At 31.7% G+C, this 25,826-nt stretch overlaps 2 protein-coding genes across 2 annotated transcripts in view; both read right to left on the bottom strand.

Moving 5' to 3' along the window:
- Positions 1-56: 56 nt before the first annotated feature.
- On the bottom strand, positions 57-11,123 carry LOC118200881 (uncharacterized). The gene is made up of 5 exons (XM_035372873.2): positions 10,997-11,123; positions 6,765-7,190; positions 3,446-3,529; positions 2,511-2,657; positions 57-296 (listed from the first exon to the last, which is right to left on the bottom strand). The coding sequence occupies exons 1-5, from the start codon at positions 11,121-11,123 to the stop codon at positions 130-132; spliced, it is 951 nt and encodes a 316-aa protein (XP_035228764.1). The 3' UTR covers positions 57-129.
- A 312-nt stretch (positions 11,124-11,435) lies between these two features.
- LOC118200891 (murinoglobulin-2-like) overlaps positions 11,436-25,826 on the bottom strand; it is a 215,983-nt gene continuing 201,592 nt past the window's right edge. The window contains exons 28-31 of the mRNA XM_085825147.1: positions 23,190-23,308; positions 18,297-18,387; positions 15,728-15,802; positions 11,436-11,573 (exon numbers count right to left, since the gene is read on the bottom strand). Coding sequence (XP_085681273.1) covers positions 11,436-11,573; positions 15,728-15,802; positions 18,297-18,387; positions 23,190-23,308 — 423 coding nt within the window. The remainder of the gene's footprint in view (positions 11,574-15,727; positions 15,803-18,296; positions 18,388-23,189; positions 23,309-25,826) is intronic.

The following is a 25,826-nucleotide window of genomic DNA, read 5'->3' as shown; positions in this document are numbered from 1 at the left end:
GGAAAATGTAAAATACATCCTATTATCTTAAAAGCACTTTGAAGAATTAAATGATATTCATGGTTAGGCTAAGTTTAATATTATATATATATATATAACAGAGGCATTGGATTGTCAACTGATTGAAGACTATGGATTTCCGTCACAAGATCTGCGAGTCTGCATCAGTACTTCTGGTTGAGTTATTACAGATGATGATATAACATATACTTGTCTTGTGAGATGAATGCAATGCTTCGTTTCTTCTGAGCTCCATAATGTAACCGGTGATCCTATTATTATTATTGTATTTTCCCCTGGAAAGAAACATGAATAAATTGATACTATTAGGCTTACATAAACCATTTAGTAAAAAAATTTCAGCAAAAAAATTTCGAAAGCAGTGTCATGTATAAGTAAATGGCAGAATTTCAAGTTTTAAAACTTAATCATCTGAAATCAAGATCAGAATGTAATTATGAGCGTGTAGGAGAAAAGAATGATAGTATCTACTGTTTACAATATTAATCATAACAAATGAATCACTTTTCTCTAAATTTATATTTATCATATAAGGTATTTTCTCCATCCTTTCCGCATACCTTCATGGTGTAACTGGAAGCATACTCGAAGCGTATTCGAGAGGGCGTGGTTTCGAGTTCCAGCAAGGGCAGTAAACAATTTTCACTTCTCCTGCTTTGAAAGAACCTGATGACTTTACAAGCATTATAATTCATAATACTGTCAAACCTCCATAACATCTTACAATGCATTGTAAAGTCAATTTATGTAATTTTTAAAGAAGGCTTTTTTTATATTTTTATAAACTAGAACGTAAAGTATTGAATTATTACAGTACAAAGTCCGAAATCCGGACGTTCAATATCCGGTATGATCTAAAATCCGGACCTCAAAACCACCAATAACGTTTTTCTCGTAGGCTTTACGCATGCGCATTTGATTTCCCTCTCCACGCATAATAAACTATCTGGGGAGTCCCGATTCTTAATTTCACTTCGACACTAAATGAAATATCTTATTATTGAAGAAACAATCATTTTAGCATAAATTTGTACGATCAGTAATTTGGCTCCGTTGCTGCGTGTCTGTTTGGCACACATCTCAAACTGAAACATTCCACATAGATACATCGTTGATCTGACGCCAACCTGGCAAATCAATATTTATTATATTTTCCTTTCATTCCTGCATGTTTATCAATACATGACAACTTGAGTAATGACTCGTGTAGCGATGTCTAAACAACTTTTTAATGTTAGTAACTGAATAATAAAGGAGTATGGTAACCTTTTATGTTGACATTACGCTTGGCGATGATTACAGATTTAAGTTATATGCGCTAAAAATGTTGACGAGGAAAAATTTAATAAAAACTTCTTTTCATATGCTAAAAATAGATTTTGTGGATGATACTCATAGACCCAAAGATTATATTTAGGGCTATTTGAATTAACAAGAACTGATTTGTCATTCACGTAAACACAGAACCAGCCGCAAGGTTCGTAAAGCCGCACCGGGTCGAGAATTCAGGACCCACAGAGACTGCATCGGGCGGTAAGATAACTAGTTACCGGCCCTCAATAAGGCTTAAGTATATGTGGGATTTTATTTATTCAGAACTCCGATAAGCCTTAAGCATGTGCAAGAAATCGACAAAAGTATAATAAATAAATAAACTAATACAATTCAGACTTAATTGTCTCAGTGCGCGATAGAAGCAAGATAAAATTTAACGGAACAATTTGCGGTTAGTCGAGCCAACAGAGCCACAGTCGAGCCACAGTGTACGATAGCTAAATTGGATGACGATAGCCGCGAATTTTAAAGGTTTTCGTATATCTCAAAACAAAGGTGAAATTTTCCAATTAACGGATTTTGTAAAGAAATGTAAAGAAGCGGTAATAAATGAAGATGATATAAAAGAAGTTTTTCATTGTGATGACAATGCTTCTCAATCATTAATCAATTAATGAATGGCGAAATCTGTAGTATGATTCTAGATCCACATAATACCGCTACCGATAGTGAAGACAGCGACAGAGAAGTTACTAAAAACGAAAACATTTCGATTGACAAGTTAGTCGGAATTCTCGACACAACAGTTTCAGGACTTCAACAATGTAACTAAACAAAAATTATGTCTGACTACAGAATTAAAAAGAAAGTATTAGCACAAAAAACGAAGCATCTTAAACAACTTACATTGAAAGAAATGTTTAATAAGGTAAACAAAAAAAAAATATTAAGCTCTTTTTTTTTTTTTTTTTTTTTTTTTTTTTTTGTAAATTTTGATACCCTTTAGATCATTATTTCATAAATCAAGATTTCATATTTTTAATTTTATAATTTCTACAGGTCATTTTACTAAATTTAAACTAAGGATCTAATATCCGGAAAATTCCGAAATCTGGAATCGCCGAAGTCCCGACGAGTCCGGATTTCGGACTTTGCACTGTATTATTTAAGCGAAGTAAAGAAGAGAAATTTTATTAACAGAGAAAACTACTTACCTGTAGTTAACTGTGGGCAAGAACATCTCTCATCCCATTTAACTTCTGCAAGTTTTTGAATCATTTGTGGATGTTGCATATAAGAACTAACATCATGCAATATCTTTACTGCCTTTGCATTGCCAGATCTTATACTTGCTATTAAAGCTAAAAATAAAGGTATTACCAACATAATAGTATATACAAGTTTCATACACATTATTTGTGACATATTTAATTACTTTTGCAAAATATATATTTCCTAACAACAAACAGACGTCACAATCGATGTTACTGTTCTACTTTTAATAAGTTTCATTTCTAAATTTAATAATTTTAATAAGTCATAACTGTATCATAACATATCATGAAAATAACACGTTTTGAGCTTTCTTTGACATATAGTATACTAAATATTATATATACAGGACCTACACAATTTTCCCTGAAGTTTTTCAGAAACCTATTTTGCCAAATGAAAATTCTTCATTTGGAAATGAAGACTGCATGGAACAAATTCGTATTCTTGATAATGCACTGAAGAAAAACATTCATGATATATTAGAATCAAAATACTTCATATAAATTTCTGTCTGCGTTATTAAAAACGAAAATTTTATTTTTAATAATTAAACGAAATTCCTTTTTTTCCTGCAATTTTTTTAAATATTCTGAATATTTGATCCTTTGCACTTTAACTGAAATTACAATTATTTATAAAGCACAACATTTTATTACGCGAATTTTCCAAATTTGCATTTTTTCACTGTCTTTCTAGAGCATTAAAGTAAACGAAGATGGGAAAGAATAAATTATTGAATTCTTTTAAAACCTTAATTAACTGCTACCTTTAAAATGTGTTTTTCAATACTTTAATTATATTTTGTATCGAATTAAATCAAAACCAATGCTAGATAATAAATTATGTTAAATATATGTAGTCGAAAAAATCTTACCAAATGCGGAAGTGCAATATATATCTATGAAATTCTCAGGAAGTGTAGCCATGCAAATAGGGCAATCCAAAACACCTGCTTCATCTAAAAATACGCAGCAATTTATTAATACGTAATCCTCTAAGATAAATTTAGGTTAAAATGCAGAATTACTAATTCTTATATAATTCTTATGTGATTAGGTTAATTTAAAAATCTGAGTTATCCTATATTATGAAAGAATTTATCACTTACTTAGAAAAATAAAGCTGAATAGAAATAATATTTATCACAGATTAGTAACTATTAAATTAACTTTACGCATGACTTAATAGGAACAATGAGAAAAACTATACACGGAGTGTGATAAAATGGAGAATGAGAAGTCGTGCAGAAAAACAGTTATGGGGACAGTTTAAAGAACAAGTTACTGAAAGGGAATTAAAATTATTTCTTTAAATGTTAAAACATTTAAAGAAATATTTTTTTAATACTACGAAATCTAACTTTTTACACCTTCCTCCGATCCTTATCTTTACGTTCAGGGAACTTTTGTGCTGGTAATAAAAAGTAAAACACAAAAAAAACTCCCGTACAACAATTGACCGAGATAATTAATTTCAAAATTTGCGATATTTGATGTCATTCTTAATTCGCATTGAGGGCTGGGTTAATAAATAAATAAAAATAATTAAAGGTTTATTTTCTGTTTTAAATGCCATTCAATGACATTCTCCTTATGATTTACTAGATTTTATTTATAATTTTGTTACGTATGGTATGTCGAAATCATTGTCACAAAAATCATTTATGAGTGTTCAAAGTCTGAAAATATATTAATAATATGCTCATTAAGTTTTATGATAATTTTCCTGCATTTGGAACGAGAACAAAATAACTATAATCAGTAATCATACAAAAACGTAATTAAAACTAGAAATATTTTTTTTCTTTTTGAATTAATGCAAATAATATTACATGGCGGTTATGTTCCAATACCAAAACCTATCAGTGTTTTTAGAACCCAAATTCGATAAGATTCTGAGAATAAGATCTTCATTTCGGAAGAAAAAATAACGTTAATCAATACTTTCCACAATAAATATATAGAAATGCTCGTCACATAATCTCTTAACATCAGAAAACTTTTACTGAAATATATTTTATTTTTATTTGCATACAAATGCAAACATTTCGTTATTCAATTTCAGCATGGCCTCTGAATATGGTTCCGAGTTTTAACGTTAGATATTTCGGTTAATTTTTATCCTACGGGCACAAAATCTTTATATATATATTTTTTTCCAACGAGAACAAAATTTCTCTAAATATAAGTATAGGGACTAGAGGAATGTAGAAACAAGTTAGACTTTGTATATGGTATAAATTTAATTTTTTAAATTTTTGAAATGATGGCTTGCTCAATATTAATAATTTTTTGTTATCAATGCAACCTTCATTATCTGGATGAATTGCCGGTGCACATTCGGATATCGAATCCGTTGACCATCATTGATCCGCTTTAAAATTTCATCAACCCCGTTGGGAACTCTTGATCAAGATGAAAATTGTTCTATTAATCTTTCTTAGTCTACAGTTTAATGCCAAAAACTCACCATTTACACGGAAAGTTTTATATTTTACTTTTTCTTCCGATAAGCTGTAGAGATTTACGTGTTTTGATATCATTCAGAGTGAATAACTCTTGGTTATCGCTAAGTCTCCAAGTAATGCAAAGTGCTTAAATTCTTGGTTATCGCTAAGTCTCCAAGTAATGCTAAGTGCTTAAACTCTTGGTTATCACTAAGTAAAAAAAAAAAAAAAAAAAAAAAAAAAAAAAAAAAAAACTGAAACTTGGGAACAGTATGAAAGACCCTATATTTAAAACTAATTAAGATGAACAGAAGGTACTCCTGCTGCTGACAACTCCGCTAGCATTTATGGCGAGAAACGTAAAAGCAATAGGTCAAACGTAAAGCTTAAAAAATAACCAAAGGCTACACTGAGGAATTTAATGCAAAGTTTGCTCAAAACATCATCTGCATGGATTTCAGCTACCGGCAATTGCAATGCAAGGCCGAAGACAAGAACTCTTATCTAAAACAGAAGCCTAGTAAAGTATCTACGACAGGCAGAACACGCTCTTACTTACAATCTCAAGACCCCAACCTTAAATACATACGAATTTAATTTGAATTCTGGCGGGGAAACGGAAAGGGAGAAGTGACAAAACAGATTCAAAACATAAAATAACTGGTTAATAAAATTAAAGAAACCTAAAAAAATTCTAATAAATATTTTTCCTTATTGAAATTTTCTTAGTTTAAAATTCTATAATCATATATTTTTGTAAATTTTTAATCACATAATATTTGTTTTTCAAAAATGTATAAAGCATTTTGTTAAAATAGGGAGAAACTGGCAACTTGTAAAAACAGAATGATCGCAGCATAAGCAGCGCCATCTACGAAAACAATTTCAGATTAACTTGCAGTAAAATCACTTGATCTCGCCACATCTGTGTTTATTAAAATAAGATGAATATTTTCAAAATTATTTTATTTTGTATAGGAATATGGGTACTTGTTCTCTATAGCGGCCTTGGCGAGAGAAAACTTTTGGCCCAACTTGGGCTTAAGAAAGAGTGATTTGTTGCCAAATATTATAAACATACACGAAAATAAAACTGACTAACTCATACGACGCAACCACAAATCGTCTATTCATTCGGTGTCTATGCAACAAAAGTTATTTGATACATACATACAGAAGGAATTTACTTTTATTTGTATTAGTACAATTTTGTCAACAAATTTCTTAAAATAACAGCATAATTCAACATGATTTATTTATTATATACATTCATTACCATAATTAGTAAAATTATGTAAGCACTTTATTTTGAATAACAACATTAACACATATAAACATAATGAAAATACGATTCTTTTTATTTAATGAAATGTATTTAAAAACAACATATATTAAACAGAGAGGTCTAACCAGAAAATTAATTTTTTATAGACTCTTTTTGGTAGTCACAGATCAGCAGTTGCTGCTAATAATGCCTCAAATAGCTTCTTTTCCCGTTGATGGAAGACTGAAAATAATAAGCACAATGAGTATTTTACGATGAAAAACCGCTACATCGATACAATGCAATAACGGAAAAACGGTTAGGTTATTTAACTTGTTATTTCTTGCACATACGCAGATCAATAAATATTTGCTTGCCGCCATTGCAGAAATGCACCAAATGCCCTTTCTCGCCAAGGTCGCTAACCGGATCGTGATAGAAAAAGAGAATAAAGAAAAATCTATTTTTAAAAATGGATATTACCATTTAATTCTGAAAAATCTTGTGCTGGCGGTAGTATTGAAACGGATAAATTTCCCTCACTAAGAACTGGAAAATGCGATCCATGCGTTAAATTCACATAATCAACTGGGCTGTTGTTTTCTAATGTTTGAAAAGCATTGATTGTAGATATATCATCATCAGATATATCTTCTGCATGGCTTTTGTTTTGTTGACTTCCATCTAAAATTTGGAGGACTTCCGGTATGACCGTAGAATTCTTGTGAACGTTTGTTACATTGGTATAGGATTCACTTGCAAGAGTCGCTATATCCTGCGTAGACGAGGGCTCATCCAAACCGTGAAATGTAGACAAGAGTTCGTCGGCAAGAGTACTCGTTAACAGCTCTGGTAAGTTAGGAGCGTCACAACCAGAAGGGATAACATATTCTTCTGTCACTTCGAGTTCTGAAAAGAAGAATTTGTAATTAGAGATTTAAAATTTATTTTATGCAAATTTAAAGAACTTTTGACTAGAAATCTCAGCGATTTAAAAGCTTTGTGTTGGCACTCTGCAAAGCATAAGATATTTACGTTTCAAATTCAATTGGAAAACTTAGCGATATTAAAAACGTGTACTGCCACTCGGCAAAATGCAATGCATCTGTCTTTAGAATTTAGTCGCATTGTGCAAAAAGGCGACATATAAAGGCACCAAATTTTCAGCACACATAGTCTTTCACCCGGACATATGTACCTCCAAACAAAGCCCGAGCATTGAATTTCGAATTCGTTTTTTGTTTAATTTACATTTTCTGAGAATTTAAACTTTTCATTAAAAACTCAGCGGTATAGAAACTTTGTCACTCAGTAAAACGAATGTATTTGTCTTTCAATCTAATCAATAAAATCAGCGAGTTAAAGTAAATGTTATGCTCTGTTCGAATTAAATATTTTTATCTTCCACGCCGCAATGTGTTTTCGTCCGGCAAAACGTAAGATAATATTTTTCTATCAAATTTACTCCGTTATGAATTAGCAAACAAAGCAATTTAGTTGCAATGAATGCAGTTCATTTTTATTAGTATTACTTAGTAGCTAGACCCGAGATATGATATTCGCCGAATTCATTAAAATCATTAAACATTTTCTTCTATTTCATTATAACTATTTAGGCGGCTGGTCGCGAAAGCGCCTAGTTATATAGAAAAAATATTGTTTTCTCATTATACTCGTATTTTAGTTGAGTGAAACAAATTAAAAAAAAAAAAGACACTACTGTTAAATTTCTGTCTCATGGTCTATCTCAAAGTATAGTTTGCATTCTTAGAAAATAAATCAGAAACCGTACTAAAACAGCATAGATAGTACTATATTTAAGCTAAAAGTTTAGAAACTGCTAATATATTTTTTCGTATGATTAAGTATGTTTCTATTTAATTAATTTTCTTAACATGCTTCATTTCTGTCTGAAATAAAATTACTGAATTCAATATACTAAATTAAATTATATATATATAGTTCTCGAGAACTATATATATAATTTATAGAATACTATAGAGAACTATATATAGTTCTCGATTTGGACTATTGTTGTGATACCCTGACTTTAGAGCAGTGCTGATTTCTCTGGTCTCATCGCCACTATGCTTCAATCGACATACTCCTAACATCATTATTGGTGTCAAACTTATCTTATGATGCGATTTTTGATTGCATATATTTGAAATAAAATTTGTGTACATATTTTATCTTTCAAAAAATCTTAAAAATATTGAAAAAATAACATTTTTTATGTGTAAGTATTTTGGAAAACTTAATATCATGGACATGCACGGATTTCAAAACCCTTACATTTATGTAGAGATATACTGGGAAGTATCAGGGTATGTTTCTAAAAGGACGTCTGTGAATAACGCATAATGACCGATCTCAGTTGAATACAATAGCAGTTTAAGCTGATTAATTGATATTAGGTTAATATTCAATCATTTATTTATGGTAGAAAGTTTTAATTTAGGAACTGTAACAACGCACTAGTAATCCGAAACAGCAAAATACAGTCGAACTAATTCAGTAATTAAATAAATTCAGTAATTAACTAAAAAAACTGAGTTAAAAAAGTCATTCTAAAGCTCTCTAAAGAGATAGCTGTTCCTTTGCATTAACATCTCAATTTTACAAGTGCTTCAACCATGGACCGGGACTGATTTCCCCCTTTTTTTCCTATATTCCTAGTATTTAGTTTTAGTTTGCGAACATGAAAACTACATTTATTTGAGTTTTAGTATTTATCAACATTTCTCATAGTTTGTTTCTTTTTTAATTTATAAAACAAATTAAAAATAGCCTAAATTAAAAGATATGTACGTGTATTTTTTGAGTTTTCAAAAGAAGAGGGGAGAGTGATCATCTAGCAATGCGATAGGAGTGCGTTAGGCTGAAAAGATTGAGAACTACTGCTTTATTGCTAATGAAAGTGTTGAACATGTCACCTATCAACGTACTTCCCTCAAGAGTCGATATATTTTTGCCAACTTTCTTGAAGAATTTTCACGCTCATTTCATAGAAGCTTTCCAAAATTGGCTGTGAATCTATTCTTGTACACTGAAGGTAACGGCATCGTTATCCACAAACTGCATGCATTTCAAGTGTGAAAAAAGTCTTGGACTGAGAACTAAAGGAGTAGAAAATTCAAGGACTGACGTCGATGAACGACGTATGCATTTTATAAGCTCTTTGTCCATACTTTTACGATGAATGAAAACACCTTATATGATCTTAAAATCTACTCAGCTAGACCGGAAACTCATAAAGAGTATGTTTTTAGTGACCTGAACATAACACGAAATTTACTTTATGAGACTGGATACCCAGCAACATGCTGCTCAAACGCAGGAACAATATCTTAGTCTCAAGGGTAACGTAGACAACCCTCTGAGGACAACTTGAGGACGTAGCCAACCTAAAGACGCTGAAAGCCACTGGGTTTCAGATCGAAAGTATCATGAGAAAAGTGTAAGACTCCGAATTTTCCTCAAGGAAAGTAGTATAACCCTTGACTCAATGAATACTGTATGACTCAATGAATCCAAAATGTAGACTACGAGCTCCTCTGAAATTTCTTCAGTTGCTGACTCCCGACACAGTATAAATGTTAGCAAACTGTCCCTAACACATCCCAATGGAGAATCCTTTCAACTGTCTGGAATGAATTCCATGATGGAACTTCTTCCCTAATTCTTGCGATAAAGGAAAATAAACCTGGTACTTGTCCACCATCCTCAGTGGTGCAAAGGTAGTTCAGCTCAAAAAAAGAAGACAAAATCCGGTATTGTTTACCTACCAGTCTTCTTCGAGGAAATAAATGATAAATTAAGTCCTGGGTAAAGCACCAAAAACCTATTATATATGTCAACGCTTTTGGCTACGAGCTAGTTGGCTGCAGCAATCGTTCACGATACTTTTCCTGCTCAAAGGATCACCTCACGTACACCTGCGAGCTCCCAAGAGTAAATTTACATGTAAAAGATTTTGGGTCACCTGACCAAACCATCTAGTCACCTCTCATATCTGCTCATTATTTTTCAGATTTAAACAAAAGAAACAAGGCTGTCTCGATTCGTCTTCAAGCGTTAAGAAAAGCCCTCTTCCAAGCTCCAAGCTAGGCGGCAAACGAATTGTTTAAAAGGGAACCCCGCTGATTTTGCAGTGGAAATTGACACCCAAATAAAGAAGGGAAAGGACACTTTGGCAGACAACTGAAAATCTCTATGCTCAAGTCGTTGTCCCAGAGATTTAAAAAAAAAAAAAAAAAAAAAAAAAAAAACCCACTAGCTAAAAAATTGCTTCACGTACTTATTAAGCAATAATAAAAATTCTTTCAATTAAACATTTGTTCCTTTTTTCAAGTTATACATACTTTCTAAGTCTGAATTTTTTTTCTGATGCAATTTGTTCATATAAACGTAAATTTGCAGAACTTGATTTTGCCGTACGCGTTATGATTATTGAGGTAACCCCCCCCCCCGCGTTTGACAAAGGTTTACTGTATAAGTAATTTATATTAATGTCCGTTTTTTCTACACTATTTTTGGATATATTTAATGCATTTATGAGTTAATGTCTTTTGTTGACTGCGTTTATATTTTTATTATTTTAATCCGTAAATATGTAACACATTAACATATTTTCAAGCATTCATATCAGAATTTTTTGTTTTTAAGAAAGAAAATTAATTAAGCAATTATATATTCAGGTTCGTTAAACTCACCAGGTTGATAATAATCGTACAATTTCACAATTGCTGGTTTTACATCTTGAACATCAATTTCATTCTTTATACAGAAACTGAAGCATTTAAGTTCATTCGTAAGCTGTAAAATATCAAAATCAGTCATTTAAAGAAAGATTTTTTTTCTGATGCAATTTGTTCATATAAACGTAAATTTGCAGAACTTGATTTTGCCGTACGCGTTATGATTATTGAGGTAACCCCCCCCCCGCGTTTGACAAAGGTTTACTGTATAAGTAATTTAGATTAATGTCCGTTTTTTCTACACTATTTTTGGATATATTTAATGCATTTATGAGTTAATGTCTTTTGTTGACTGCGTTTATATTTTTATTATTTTAATCCGTAAATATGTAACACATTAACATATTTTCAAGCATTCATATCAGAATTTTTTGTTTTTAAGAAAGAAAATTAATTAAGCAATTATATATTCAGGTTCGTTAAACTCACCAGGTTGATAATAATCGTACAATTTCACAATTGCTGGTTTTACATCTTGAACATCAATTTCATTCTTTATACAGAAACTGAAGCATTTAAGTTCATTCGTAAGCTGTAAAATATCAAAATCAGTCATTTAAAGAAAGATTACGTAATTAATTCATTTCAAATCATTTTTAAAGGATTCTTAGAACTTCCGTACTTCCTATTTCTAAAACAATATTTTAATCACATATAAATTTTACATATTTATGCAGAAATACTGAATAATTTATATAATCTTCTGCCAATAAACGGGAAAACTGTTTCATTTTTTAAAGAGTGCTTTGAATTAAGAGAGTTTATAATTCGTTAGATATAGCGGTCAACTGTGTTCACACTTCTGTGCAAAGTAAAGTTTTTGGTCTCAGAAAATCGTCCACGAAGGCATTCCTTCCCTTAGGCAGATAGTCCTCCAGTGTTGTTTTGCCATAATTAAATAAACCAACCCAAATAAAAAAAGTTTGCTGTTAACTTAAGAGCTTATTAATTGGACAGCAAAGTTAATTTATCATATTAGTTCAAATACACATCGAACTTTCTTTTATTATTTGTTTTTATACATTCTTATATGTAAAACACCTATATATATTTATGATTATTTAAGTATAAAATAAAATTTTTTACAGATTCGTTCTAAAGCATAGGTTGATCCAAACATCTGAAGTTAAGTTCAGTACATAGTAACGCAATCAACAGATAAGGTATAAAAACCATTCATTTGCAAGACTTTTTACAAACAATTTTACTATTTAAATATAATACTAATTAGAATTAGGTTTGTCTATTACAGTTCAGCACCCTTCCATTATCCTCAAGAGAGGTCCCCCCAGCGGTGAAGTCTCTGAATACTGATAATTCGACATGGGTTCGATTCCAGGTGAATGGGCTGGCCGTATGATCGCTCTCGTGGTTTTTCCCTCGTGTAATGTGGATACAACGCAATTTGCCTTAAAAAGTACTCTCATGAAGGCATTCACCTCTCAGTCAAATAACTTTAGAATACTTTGCCGTAATCGAACAAGCTAAACCACAAAAAGACGACTCAGAATAGTTGGAAGTTTGTGTTGAATACAGCAGCCATCAATCATTACTGAGCACAACCTGAAAATGAGGGTAAGCAAAGGATAGTCATGTAGTATGCGATCCATTACTTTTAGCTCTATTTATTTATTTATTTGGAAGATGGTGGCACTAAAATTAGTTGTTGTTTTAATTATTTCTCGCTTTTTCTTTCTATTTTATTGCCTCTTTGAATTTAAAAATAGCGATTTAGTGGCGCCATCTAAGAAATAAATATCTAACTAAAATCGATATGATTACCGACAAATATATGAAGAAGCAGCAAAAATTATAACTTTTTTATGGGCATCTTAGACATCACAAAGTGTTCTTTCATTTTGCTAGTATTATTAGATGTTATCTATACATCCGTTAATTGAGATAGTCCCAAAATAATAACAATAATAAAAATAATCCGAGGTTTAAGGATCTCTAAATTTGCATTTATACTGAAAATATTATTGTTTTTTTTCACCAAATACTGTTTTTTTTTTTTTTTTTTTTTCCCACCAAAACAGAAAAAAATATGTGGCGAAATTTCATTCAGCATGAATGTCATAAAATTCAGTGCTTAAATTTCTTCAAGGGTGAGAATACTGTTGTTGCCAAATTTTAAGAGAAATATTTCAAAAGTGGAATCATATATTTAGGAACAAAGAGGCTGAAGTGAAACCTCAGGTGGACTTAAATTAGTCTAGAAACATTTTTAATTTTCAAGCATTTTCAGGCCTTTCTTGCATTATATCTTCACCAAAAAGCAAATTATTGAATTTGAAATGTTTTACAGCTTACATGCAGACTTTTGGAATGTGTTACATGTGCAAGGAAATATGTAGAGACTACACAAATACACGTAAAGTGGCTTCAAAAGCTTTCTTTTAAAAACTTCTGTTACTATTTCTTGAAAAGGCTACTAGTGGATTAGAAAACTAGCGTCCAGATCAAAATATCCATGTACCTTCACATTCCATATAACTTAGTTAATTAGGGTGTTGCTTGTAAATACTGCAAAGATTTATTATTAATGTTGTATTAAATGAACTTTTCATGTAGAACATAACAGCGCGCAGAAAAAAACCTCGAAGAATAGCAGTTTGCTCAACTTGCAATCCCATAGTTTTTTTCTGCTATTAAGATGTACTTCTCAACAAAAGTCCTTTATTCCGTATATTCCGGCTTTTATTTTTGTAAAGGTATATGTTGCAACGGACGTATACTTTCAGTTACAAAAATGCTATAACGAATGAAACATTCATGTTTTCGTTTTTCTAAATTTATAAAAAACTAATTTTTTAATAAAATATGAATTCTAACCTTTTATACATTCCTCCGCTCCTTCTACACATATTTAAAAAATTTTGAACTCGTTACAAAAAGTAAAACCTAAAAAGTTTCGTCTCTTACGACCAAACTTGACCAAAATCTTTGATATTTAAATTGAGAATCATATTCAGGAGCCGTACACAAATTGAAAAACTTAATGCTTGCATTTGTAGGTAATTAAAAGCAAAATAATCGTTTCCAAAAATATTTCTGATGTTAAGAGATTGCATGACGAGCATTTTATGCAGATTATTGCAAAGAATATTGATCAATAATATTTGTCCCCTCTCAAATTAGAGATCATATTCATAAGATGTTAGAGAATTCGTGCTCTAGAAAACACTGACAGGCTTCATTATTGCAATGTTCTCATTCCGTAGTGTTATTTGCATTAATTTAAACAAAAAATATTTGTATTGTAATGATTTTTTCTAAAGTAATGATTGATTCTAAAGTAATAAAACTTCCTGAGAATATTAGTAACGCATTTTTAGACATTGAAAACATATGACTTACTTGTACGAAAATTTTTTTCGGCATAATTAAATTGTAAATTAAAAGTGCTAGTAAATCCCAGAAGAATATCATTGAATGGCATTTAAAGAAAACAATATCAACCTCGAATTATTCTTATTTATTTATTAACCGATCCCCTGATGCAAGTTCAGAATGACGTCAAAATCATAAATTTTGAAAACATATCTGTGCCAATTTTTCTCGCACAGGAGTGAAACTCCTGTTTACGTTTTCTGTTCCTGAACATAAAGACAGGCACCGAAGAAATATGTAAAAAAGTTAAAATTTCACTTGTCTGAATGTTAAACACTGAAGAACTGTGTAGAGACTGTTCTTTGAGTTCTTGTAAGTAATAACTCTGAAGAAGAGTTAAAAAACTCTTTTATTTTAACTCAAAATGTATTTACAGATGGCCTCTCTTGCGCGTACAAGAAGCCTCTTCTTGGGCTTTAACTCAAAATAGAAAATATTAAACTAAAATGCTAGATAAATTTAATCAGCCGAAGCTGCACAGAATCAAACTCTCCTAGTTGGTCCTTAATTAAGGATAACCGGCGTAAACTAGCATGCTTGTATAAAATGCGGCAGTAGAATAACAAGCTTTAACTGGAGCAACAACGTGGCCGAAACGCAGAACACGCTCTTTTACTGAAGCAACTCAAACCTTAGCTTAAATACTCGTTTCTACCTCATTTGAATAAAGCGTAATTCTAAAAACTCTTTCTGGCAGGGAAACGTAGGTTGGAATTTAGAAGGAAAAGAAAAGGCTTGTTTCATAATAAAAATAACTATAAGAAAAATAAATTATTACAACGTCATTAGAAACATTTTCGTTGTTGGGAGTATATGTCTATGTCCAACGGATGCGAAAATAAAGGGTGGCTAAGGACTTCTGTGAACATAGTATATATATTTCCTGTTGATCAATAAGATGAGTGGTAAAAATGTAAAAGTGCAGACTGCGGTACATAGCAGAATTTACAAAATTTTCAAAACCTGACTTTCCTGTTTCTGGAAGAAGTGAAGGAAAAAATATACTAATTAATATGCAAATTTACATCTTTTTTAAATATTATTATGATTACTTCATAATTCAGTTCTTTTCTGAAACTAGAATACGTCGAATTTTAACCAAGTTAATATACCATTCATATATCAGGCAAAAAAATTAAATAAGAAAGAAAATTCTGAGAAGATAAGTCCTTAGGATAAAATTATTACAGAAAAGGATGAATGAAATAAAGATTCCGCTCTGAAATAACTCTTTTTTTATAATGTAATTATAGAAGTTATTTCAAGTCAGTTGAAATAAAGACGGATACTTACTTCATTAAAGTACAAATTCACGAGATTGCCTTCCACGTCATAACGCTTCAGTCGTATCGTTTGATTTGACAGCAGCTGGGAAATAAAAAAACAATTGTTATTATTACGACTACATTCGTGATATCTTTACATATAATAAATGTAAGAGGAAAAAATCTGAAAGCTTTCAGATTTTGTATTACGCCCAAAGGGGCGTTTTGTTTCATTTGCATACATATACACGTTTCGAAAGCATTTCGGTTGATGTTCGCTTTAAGCTAAAATATTTAAAAACAACCTATCTTTAGAATTTACTGTAGACAGTCTCATGAGTTGGAGATAGAAATACTTCTTCACGTACAGTGTTGCCATTCCTCGCTTTGAAATCGTTGAGTTTGTTTATAAAAAAATCGTTAAAGATTTGAAAAATATGAAACACACAATAAAAGAATTCGAAATTCAAAATTCGGGTTTCCAGGTGTCCATATTCGGGTGGAGAACTACGTTGTTCATAATTTGATGGCTTAGGTAACGTTGTTTTTTAAAAATGCGAAACACATCTATCCATTCATACAAATCATTTATTATTTAATTTCTTTTTGGTGGCAACAATTTGAAAAGTCATTCAACACAAAATACCATTTTGAGGCTAACGCTCTTTTGGACAAATAATAAATAATTTTGAACACTTTCTGCATGCACTGAATTATACACAATTTAGACATACCGCATTATTATACTTTTCTTAAAAGTTTGGAAAAAGGCATAACTTAAAAAACTGCATTGGATTAAAGCTAGCTTTGTATTTTGATAATGACAGAGCTGACGCATTAGCAAAGGATGCTGCACTTGGAAATGCATATTTAATTAATTATATAGCAGGTTTAAAAAGGAAAGCTTTAACATAAGTAAAAAATAAAATTGTTGAAGAATGGATTCAGTGCTAGAGGCCTTTCGAGAAAATAAAAGCTATTTTAAACTCACGTCAATTCATAAAAATATGAAAATATGTAATGATATTAATTCTAACGCAAATTATGACTTGTCATGAATGGTTCCCGGTTTTAAACAGGTTTGAATTCGAAGGTTGTAGAATTTTACTAAGCCGAGGGTTTGAATATTTTATTTTGATTTAGAGCTTTTGGCAACATACCATAGCAATTATGTACTATCGCCAGGCTATGCCCAAGTTTATTCCGGCTTTATCTATTTTACTAGGCGACATATAAATAGGCGTCGTTGGCTAGTTGAATCAGCTTAAGTAGACTATTTTGTGTGTACTCTCAGACTACGTTCCTCGAATTTAAACTTAAGTTTTATGTTATTTTAAATACCACGAGCAACACAAGTGGAGTCTTCTCTTAATTTAAAGAGTTCAACAAAATGGTTATTTTAACTTTTCTAACGCTTTGCCATTTGAATTCAGTAAAAAAGGTGGCTGGAGCGATAACTCACTTTTCAGTCTAATAGGGTCTAAAGAATATTAAAATTTTCTATACAAGCAAAAGTACACTACAAGGTTCTAATCTATGCACAAATTGTATATAACGATGTTAGAAACAATAGGCACTTCGTTGAGTCATGTCCGTTAACGCAGAACCCAAGGAATTTATGTCTTGATTTTAGTAAAAAATGCAGCCATAAAATCGTATAAAAAGGATCTTGCTTTTTACTAGAAATGGCTGAAGTAATTAGCAATTAGTACTAATAGAGATATTGTAGGTATTGAAGTATCAGTAGAAAATTTCTTTGATACATTTAGTCTCAGCCTTCTTGTTTTTGCTTCGCGATATTTACTGATTACATTTATTCGGCAAATGGGTTGACGCATTGAGGAAGAGGAAAATTACAGGAATATTTTTACAAATTTCAGAACCGGACACTGAGAAGCTAGGGAGAAAAATACGCGAGGGGGGGGGGGAATACACGGTTATTTTTGTGTATTTTTTTATTTTTCATTCCTTTTGTTACTCATTTCCTGCATCCTAGTTTTCCGGAGTTATGTATGATTAATATGTGCAGGAAGTATGATTTGCTTTCTCTTTTACTGCACGGCTTAGTTCCATGACGACCTTAGGAGTCAACATTAAATTAACTAGGTGGATCGAGGTCACCCGTCAAATGAATTCAAATCCTGCGAATGAAAATTCAAAACCAATGCTTTTAAATACGTACACTCATAATATTAAACAAACTGACATAAATATAATTTTATAACTGTCCTTAGAAGTATTTAAAAATCGACAAAAATTTTAATTAATAATATCATAGATAAATGTTTTATAATAAGCGCATGGTCTTTGCTGTTTGACTAATTATGCCAATATTTCTTTACTAGAGGACCCCCCAAAATTTCGCAACACTTTATATCGCGCCAAACAAATAATAGTTTAAAAGGCTACCTTATTTGATTCATTTCTTAAATTAGAACAGTGTTTCTCTTATAAACTTCTCGAAATGCATAATATCATCACTTTTTCTAAAACATTTTGCAATTCGATTAAATTTATGCGAAAATTAAAAATATGCCTTTAGATTAATCAAGTTTTACATTGTATTCCTTCGAATTAAGTCCCCTAAGATAACTTACCTTATCAAGACTCATTTCACTTGGTATAAAGCCTGATGCCATCTTTACTGCAACTACGACCATATTTGATGATCCATCAGTATCCTTGTACCTATGGACAAAGTACATACTTATTAGATTAGTTTTATTGGATTATAATAAAGTGTACAAGAACACTTTACCTAAAAGGTGTGGATGCTTTCTTGGAGGATTTCATAATGGAAATGGCTGGTTTTCACGTTACACATGGGGAAAACAACGAAAATATGCGGCCAGGCAGACGGTTCACTGGGATTTGAATCCGCGTTGATCTACTAACATTTAGCGCACCTGCCCTGGTGGCATGAATAATAGCAGGATCTTTGCTAAAAAAATGCTACTTATAAAACACTGTCTTACATACTTCAGAAATATTTTTCTGCATTTGAAAGATGAAATTTTAGTGCGTCAGATAAAAAAATACCAGAAGTTTATGATTTATAAAAGCCTATAATAGACATGCTTTAGAAACATTTCTGGTTTGGGGAATACGGAACACATTTAAGAAGAAATTGCATAATATAACAAATATAAATAAAAGAACACCGAAACAGGTACGTTTAACCAAACATCCGCAATTTAATGAAGTCATATCATATTATCAGAAGTAAAAATATGCAATAGTATATTACATTTAAATGCAATTTTATTATTCACTAGCCCCATCAGTGGCAGAGCAGTTAAAACTACTGAATACTGATAGTTCCGACTGCTGTATATTTCAGGCGAACAAGCTGGTTGCATGGCTGGTTTCCGTGATTTTCCCCATGTGTAATGTGAATACGAGCCAGTTTGACTCAGAAAGTTCTTTACGAAGGCATCCCTTTTCTTAGGCAGATGGTCCTCGTGGGTTAGCCATATTTCAAATGACTTAATTTAACTTTTATAACTCACTTTTTATTGCATGTATTTTCTAAGAAATTCAAATCAACACTATTTGAATAACATAAATAGAGTTTAAATTAAATTTAAACTACAGTTGAAAAAAAAAAAAAAAAGTTGTGAATTTTTCTAAGCATGGATTGTATCTCGGGAAGCATATTTCACAAGTGCACATCAGCGTAGCCACTGAGGGAGGGGTTTCGAAAATGGACCAATGAGCTTCTATTGCTCTTGTGACGCTAAATCTTCAAGCCTGTGAGCGTATGTTGTTTACGTTATAATTTGTATTTGTTCGCAGTTAAAAATGTATGGCGTAATAGTACAAAATCTAGCAGTGAAAGAGTTCATCAGAATTTTATCATTTCTATTCAAAGTCTACAAACGGCATTTAAAAAATTTGGCAGCCTGCACTTTTGCAATAGTAAATGCATTTCCTTTTAAAATTTAACGAACAATTAGATTTTTGCATTGATGCTCATTGCTTGGAACTCTCTACTATACGCAGCCAAACGCTGGGTCTGCAGACCTGTGGCATTTATTTAGAGAATCACATTTTACAAGCATGTTTACATACCATTCTTTTTGCATACAATTTTGTTTGCACACAGTACCATAAAATTTTTTTAAATAAAAAATTGACAATAATTATAGCAGACATATTATGACAATAAATAACAATAAATATAACAGAAATATTTATTGTTCATAAGACCTGAAGAATAAATACAGCACAGATGTAAACTACAGACTGATTTATAATGTACTTATCAGCTTTTTGTCCTTGTTTTCCTCTTTAAATTATTAGACTCCATTATCACTTTTACGTTTTCTCTGCATGCCATCACTCAAATTAAGTGAAGAGGCAGTACACAATATTTCCCTAGTAATTCATTCAGCGATCTTGGAAAAGATCACAAGGCACCTACCTCCTTAATCTAGTAGAGGCACCATTAATGTCCAGTTCATTCAAACTTAGGGACAAATCTGATCCGTTATATTAGCCGAATTGCATGATTTTTATAAGCTTTTATTTAGTTCACTCAAGGTGTTTGTTTCACTGCAGTTAGAATTTTTATCATTGATTTTTAACCTACTTTTTGATAAGCTATCGAGTTTAGATTTTGTAAACGCACTATTTGTTGATAACAATGCAGTTTGGTGAAGCGATATTTTCAGAGTCATATTTAGATTTCTTTTATTTATTATTATGTTTCGCCTATTTCGTTTAAAAAACAAACTAAGCATATCACAATTTTACTCTTTGCACCACTGAATAGAGCGAAAAAAAATCTTTCCAATGAAAATTTTTGCGTTTATGATTTTAAAATTTCAACATCTGAAAATGCATCGGATATAAAGTTTTGAAATTTTCACAGATTATGAAACAAGTATTCTGAACTTTTTTTTGCAACAAGAATGATAAAAAGAATATTAATTGTGTGATATTCTACATTTGAAAAAAAACAGTAGTCCTGTCTGAACCAGACGGGAGATAAAAGCGTCTTGAGTTTGCCATCTTGTTAGTTGTTAGGCGCACTTATTACCGAATATGTGTACTTATTACCGAAATTAGTTTTAAGTAAAACACGAGTTCTAAAATTATTATTATACCCTATTTCCGAAATTGGCTATTAAAAACGATTTCTTCTTGCTAGGAATCAAGTCCAGGCTTTTCATTTCGTAATTTTCTTATATTTATTGGGTGTGTTTTAATAATGACTAAAAATTCCATTATTGATAACGTGTAACTGAGATTAAAAAACAGCAAATGAAGGTTTTTTTTTACACAATAACCTTTTATTTTAAATTAATATGCTAATTATTGGACTAAAAGGAGACAAATGATTTATCATATATTTTAATGAAAATAATAGATTAAATAATTCTATTTACAGAATGTATCTACAATTTTATACCGCGAATAATAAAATGTGGGACGCCTAAATAACGAAATCTATTCATTTAACTGCACCGTTAAATGTATAAGTCATTAGGATATTAAATTCTGTTAATTTAATCTTATCGTCAGATGTATAAGCCATTACCTTTTTTAATTTATTAAGGGTGCCCTAAGTTTTTATTATTCGTGACATAAAATTGCATATGAATTCTGCATTATTTAATCTTTTATTACCATAAACTTATTTGTTAAATTGCTTTTTTCTTTCTAGTGCATTAATTGTCATATCCATTTTAAATAAAAACTTCTTGTATAAAAGACTTTTTTTAATGGCATATTATTAAAGTTTAGTTTAAAATTACTGTAAGCGGCAGAACATTACCTTCCATTGAAACAAATGAATCATTTACGGTGGCACTAAAAGGTAACGTAAGTTGATCAGAAGCATCGTTTTGAATCCTCCGAAACATTGCGCGAAATATATCAAGTCCAAATTTTAGTATTTAGTTGTTACGTTCGTACGGGGTTCGTGTGGATTTGGAGTGTCCAAAACACTTTTACACTCGTCGAAGATCTACAATAAACACGCTGGAACAATCAGCGACACAGCCTTCACAATGTCAGGCAATAACGGTGGAGACAGCTTCACTGCAAAGCACCAGAGTACAGCTCCCGACTCTGCTCGGTCGTTCTCGGAACTCCACGTACTCTCGAGACTCTCCACCCTACAACTCGCGATGCACTCGAAGACACCCAGAGCACAGCTCCCGACTCTTCGGTTCAGTCGTTCCCGGAGCTTAACACACTCTCTCGACGATGCACTAACCGCGATACATTAAGAGACTCTTCGATGCACTCGACGACCCACTCGGCATTCGCTGCCCGCTGTCAACTCGAGCGATTCCGCACGGACTAACTCGAGACTAATTCGCACTCTAGACGAGGTACACTAACTGACTGCGGACCAGTAGGGTTTATATAGCTTTCGCCTTGTGTTCGAGAACATTCTGGGCTAAGCCGGTAAGAATTCGTTCCAGAAGGTCCTCCATCCGTCCATGACATGTCGCGATTTCTCGCCAAATGTGGCAACCCTGAATTCCCTTGTCATTTTATGGCAACCCTAAAACTGCTTTGCGGGGAAGCTATCTTACCGCGCCTGTACAATTCGTAACAACACCTAATGAAAAAGATTAAATGATAGCTTTCATTTATGCAAAATAATTTCTCAGCCTTCATTCTTAGCTGATAATTAAATATATTTTATTTTCTTGTAGGAGCTGGCCAGCGGCTGAGCGGTAAAGTTGCTGAACACTGGTAGTTCTGTCCGAGGCTCAAATTCTGCTGAACGGGCTGCCTGCATGGGTATTTTCGTGGTTTTCCCTATGTGTAACGTGTATACGAATCAGTTTCCTTTAGAAAGTCCTTCACGAAGGCATCCCTTTCCTTAGGCAGATAGCTCTCGAGGGCTCTCCCATAACTAAATAAATCAAACCAAACTATTTTCCTGCAAATTACTTTGGTCCTATAGGGGAAACTCTTAGTTACTTAACTTTTGGAAACCAATATATTTTGTGAAAAAATATCCATTGTTTAAAATTCAGATTGACTTAATGAATTACAGATAGCTCAACATCACAGAAAGTACTTTAGTAAAACTATTTTACGTTTAGAAATGTCGGCATAGTCATGCTGTAGAAAACATTACCATGGTTTTTGAAGAGGTAACTTGTCAGAGGTAACATAATCCTAACATTTCTGCTATTTTTTTAAGAACAGTATATTTTTGTGTAGGCTACGATTACATCATGGGAAGAGAATGAATGACAGATTTACAATTTCTTATAGGCGTGGTGCTGCCATCCGCAATAATGAGAGACAGCCGTGACGGTCATATTTTTATTATTGAAAGTATCTAAATCAGTGTGATAAAATCAAGACATCGATTACAGTAGAGTTAATAACCGTTGTTCCATCTCCAAAATGTCACGTCTGAAAAAAGTTATATTTGTGCTCCGATGGAAAATGTTATGTCTGGTAAACAATGTAAATGCACAAAGAATTATTCACTTAACATTTGTAATAAAGAAATTTACCTCATGCAAATGTCAATGCGCAGTGAGTTACAGTTGTTGCTTCCTTGACGAACAGCTTTAACATGGAGGTCAAAGGCATCACTTCCCAGAACAGTCTTTACATTGTATCGCAAAGAAATCTATAAAAAATTAGAAAATAAACAATTATGACCCTGGATTAAATAAACTAAGAATAAACAAGTAAAAGTATTTTAAATGGTCGATTATTAATAAAACATACATACATTACCTTAGACCAGGTAATGTATGCATTACCTGGTCTAAAGTAAGTACCTGGTCTAAGGGTTTCTTAAATTTTTTTCAGTCGCGACCCCTTTTCATCATTGAGATTTTTTCACGACCCCCAGGACCCTGTAATATTTAGACACATTTTGTGGTACCTCATAAGTATTGCGCAAATCCGACACACGCATGAGTGAAACTGTCAATTTTTTCACTTGTACTGTAATATACTATTGCAGGTTTAAGTCATGAACTTTAATTTCTGATTTTAAGACATAGAACAATGTGAAAATTTTAAATATATAACAGATGAAATGACAGAGTAATGTGCAAAGCAAGGAAAATGGACGTTTATATTATAAAAAGAATGCGTCGAAACGTTTTCGTTTTTTTTTTCTTTGTCTGTCTTATCTTTATTTATTTTCAGACATATCGTGTAAAAATAATTGGTAATTGTAAAATTATTATAATAAGTTAAAGAAATATCGAAATTGCTAGAATTTTTGGCAACCCCGTGCTGCAAGTTCCGCGACCCCCTTGGGGGTCGTTACCCACAGTTCAAGAAACCCTGCCTTAGACCAAAATATTAAAATAACTTTAAACAACATAATATTTAAGTTAAAGAATTATTGTATTTCCTCGAGTATTTTTCCTCTTTTTTTACTAATTTTATCGTTTGATATTCGAGAGGTAAAAATCATGCGACATTAAAAGAGATTCATAATTAATTTCCAAAAGACGCGGTTTACGGCTAGAATGTAACAAATAAAAAGTAGTCATGGATAAACTAAAATAACTATCACCATATTATTTCTTTAAAGGAAAATTTTATTTCAATAAGAATACTTAGTAATATTAATTATAAAATATTTAATGAGATATCTTCATTGTTTCTTCTCTCCATTTTGAATCTCGCCCATTCTTATTGTTGTCTCTCTCTTAGGCCTCAAACCACCCATAAATAATTAGAGAAAGTGAATGTGCAGTTGCCTCAGCGAAATCCTAGACTAAAATCTCAATTCGTATTGCTTCACTGGGACTAATCGGTTCTTGTATTAGGTTAGTGTTGGCATAAAGTTCAACAATTAGAAGAAAAAAGGTTCGATGTAACTTTCGCAGGTAATTTGGTAGGGTTTGCCTTTGTTAATAAGACATAAACAATAACTACATGGACGAATCCATTTTTTAAAGTTTAGGCGAACTTATTCTTTGAACGGATTTCAGACGAAAATTGTGCGAATTTTTTAAACTTTTCACAACCTGGAGCTAACATTTTAACATATTTACATTTATTTATTAATTTGTACAGTCATCATATGTTCTACTTATCCAGCAGCTGTGGAGATGGTTTTCTGTAATATACAGACTCTCTAATTATAAAAAGTTTTATTTCAAACTTTTTTGGAGTTATTTTACTTAGAAGTTTAAGACGAGATAAGATAAGACATCTGACTCTCTTAAAGAGTCCAGCAGTTAAAAATTAGAAAATAGGGATCAGAGCAAAATTAGCTAAATAATTATGTCTTATAATTTCCACCATTAATAAGTATTACAAGCTAGAATGAATTTCTCATGTCCTACATAGACTAAATATCTCAAATATCGTTCGAGCAAATCAACTAGGCAATTGTCTGATCAATTCGACGACGGGTAATTACCAATCGGTATTAATAATTGGTCTATTATTCCAGATTAATACATTTCAGAAAACCCATGTTATCTCATGCAATACTTCTCTAATAATATTATTTTTCTTTTTTTTTTTTTTTTCAAATTTAGTATTGAGAATCAAGACTATATGCAGATACGAAAAACTAAGATTAATTGAGTTATGTGACTGCGATACCAAAGAATCTACTATAGCAAAATAATTCAGAGAATTTGTTATTTTATATTCCTAATTTTAAATTCAGTATGCTCATTTATACTTATTCTCTAAAGCAAACTTAGCTTTCATATATAATGATAATAAAAGCAAGCACAAAATAATGATCTATCGGTTACAGACGAAACTATCCCAGCAAAAACATCGCGGACTAAAATGTCGCGGAGAAAACAACGCAAGGCGAAAACGTCGTGGTACAAAACATCGTGGGAGAAAAGAAAGCAAAGAGAAAATATATATCACGGTTCTAAAAACATCGTTGTATAAAATATCGTGGTCGAAAATAAAGCGATTCAAAAACTTCGCAGTTTAAAAACATCGTCATCTAAAATATCGTGGTAAAAATACAAATACTTGTAAAGCACCTACAAACAATAACATCGCACATATGCGTTTTCGTATAATGATTTTAGAGCACAAGAAGGAAAGAGGGTGACAATGTTAACGACACTTTAAGAATAAACGGAAGCAAAACAAGATATCATTTTCACTAAAACAACAGGTTAACAAACTTGAAAGAAAATAATTTG

This window comes from Stegodyphus dumicola, chromosome 10 (genome assembly GCF_044657685.1).
Source record: "Stegodyphus dumicola isolate Sdum_Otavi_A_Nest chromosome 10, ASM4465768v1".
Classification (NCBI taxonomy): domain Eukaryota; kingdom Metazoa; phylum Arthropoda; class Arachnida; order Araneae; family Eresidae; genus Stegodyphus; species Stegodyphus dumicola.
Note: the sequence above shows the minus strand (reverse complement) of the source record. Positions and strands in the feature narration are given on the sequence as shown.

Coding starts and splice junctions, on each gene's coding strand:
- LOC118200881 (XM_035372873.2), bottom strand. CDS start 11,123: ATGACTGATTTTGATATTTTACAGCTTACGAATGAACTTAAATGCTTC. Junction 7,191..10,996: donor GTACGATTATTATCAACCTG/GTGAGTTTAACG, acceptor TCTTCTTTTCAG/AACTCGAAGTGACAGAAGAA. Junction 2,658..3,445: donor ATATTGCACTTCCGCATTTG/GTAAGATTTTTT, acceptor CTTTATTTTTAG/CTTTAATAGCAAGTATAAGA.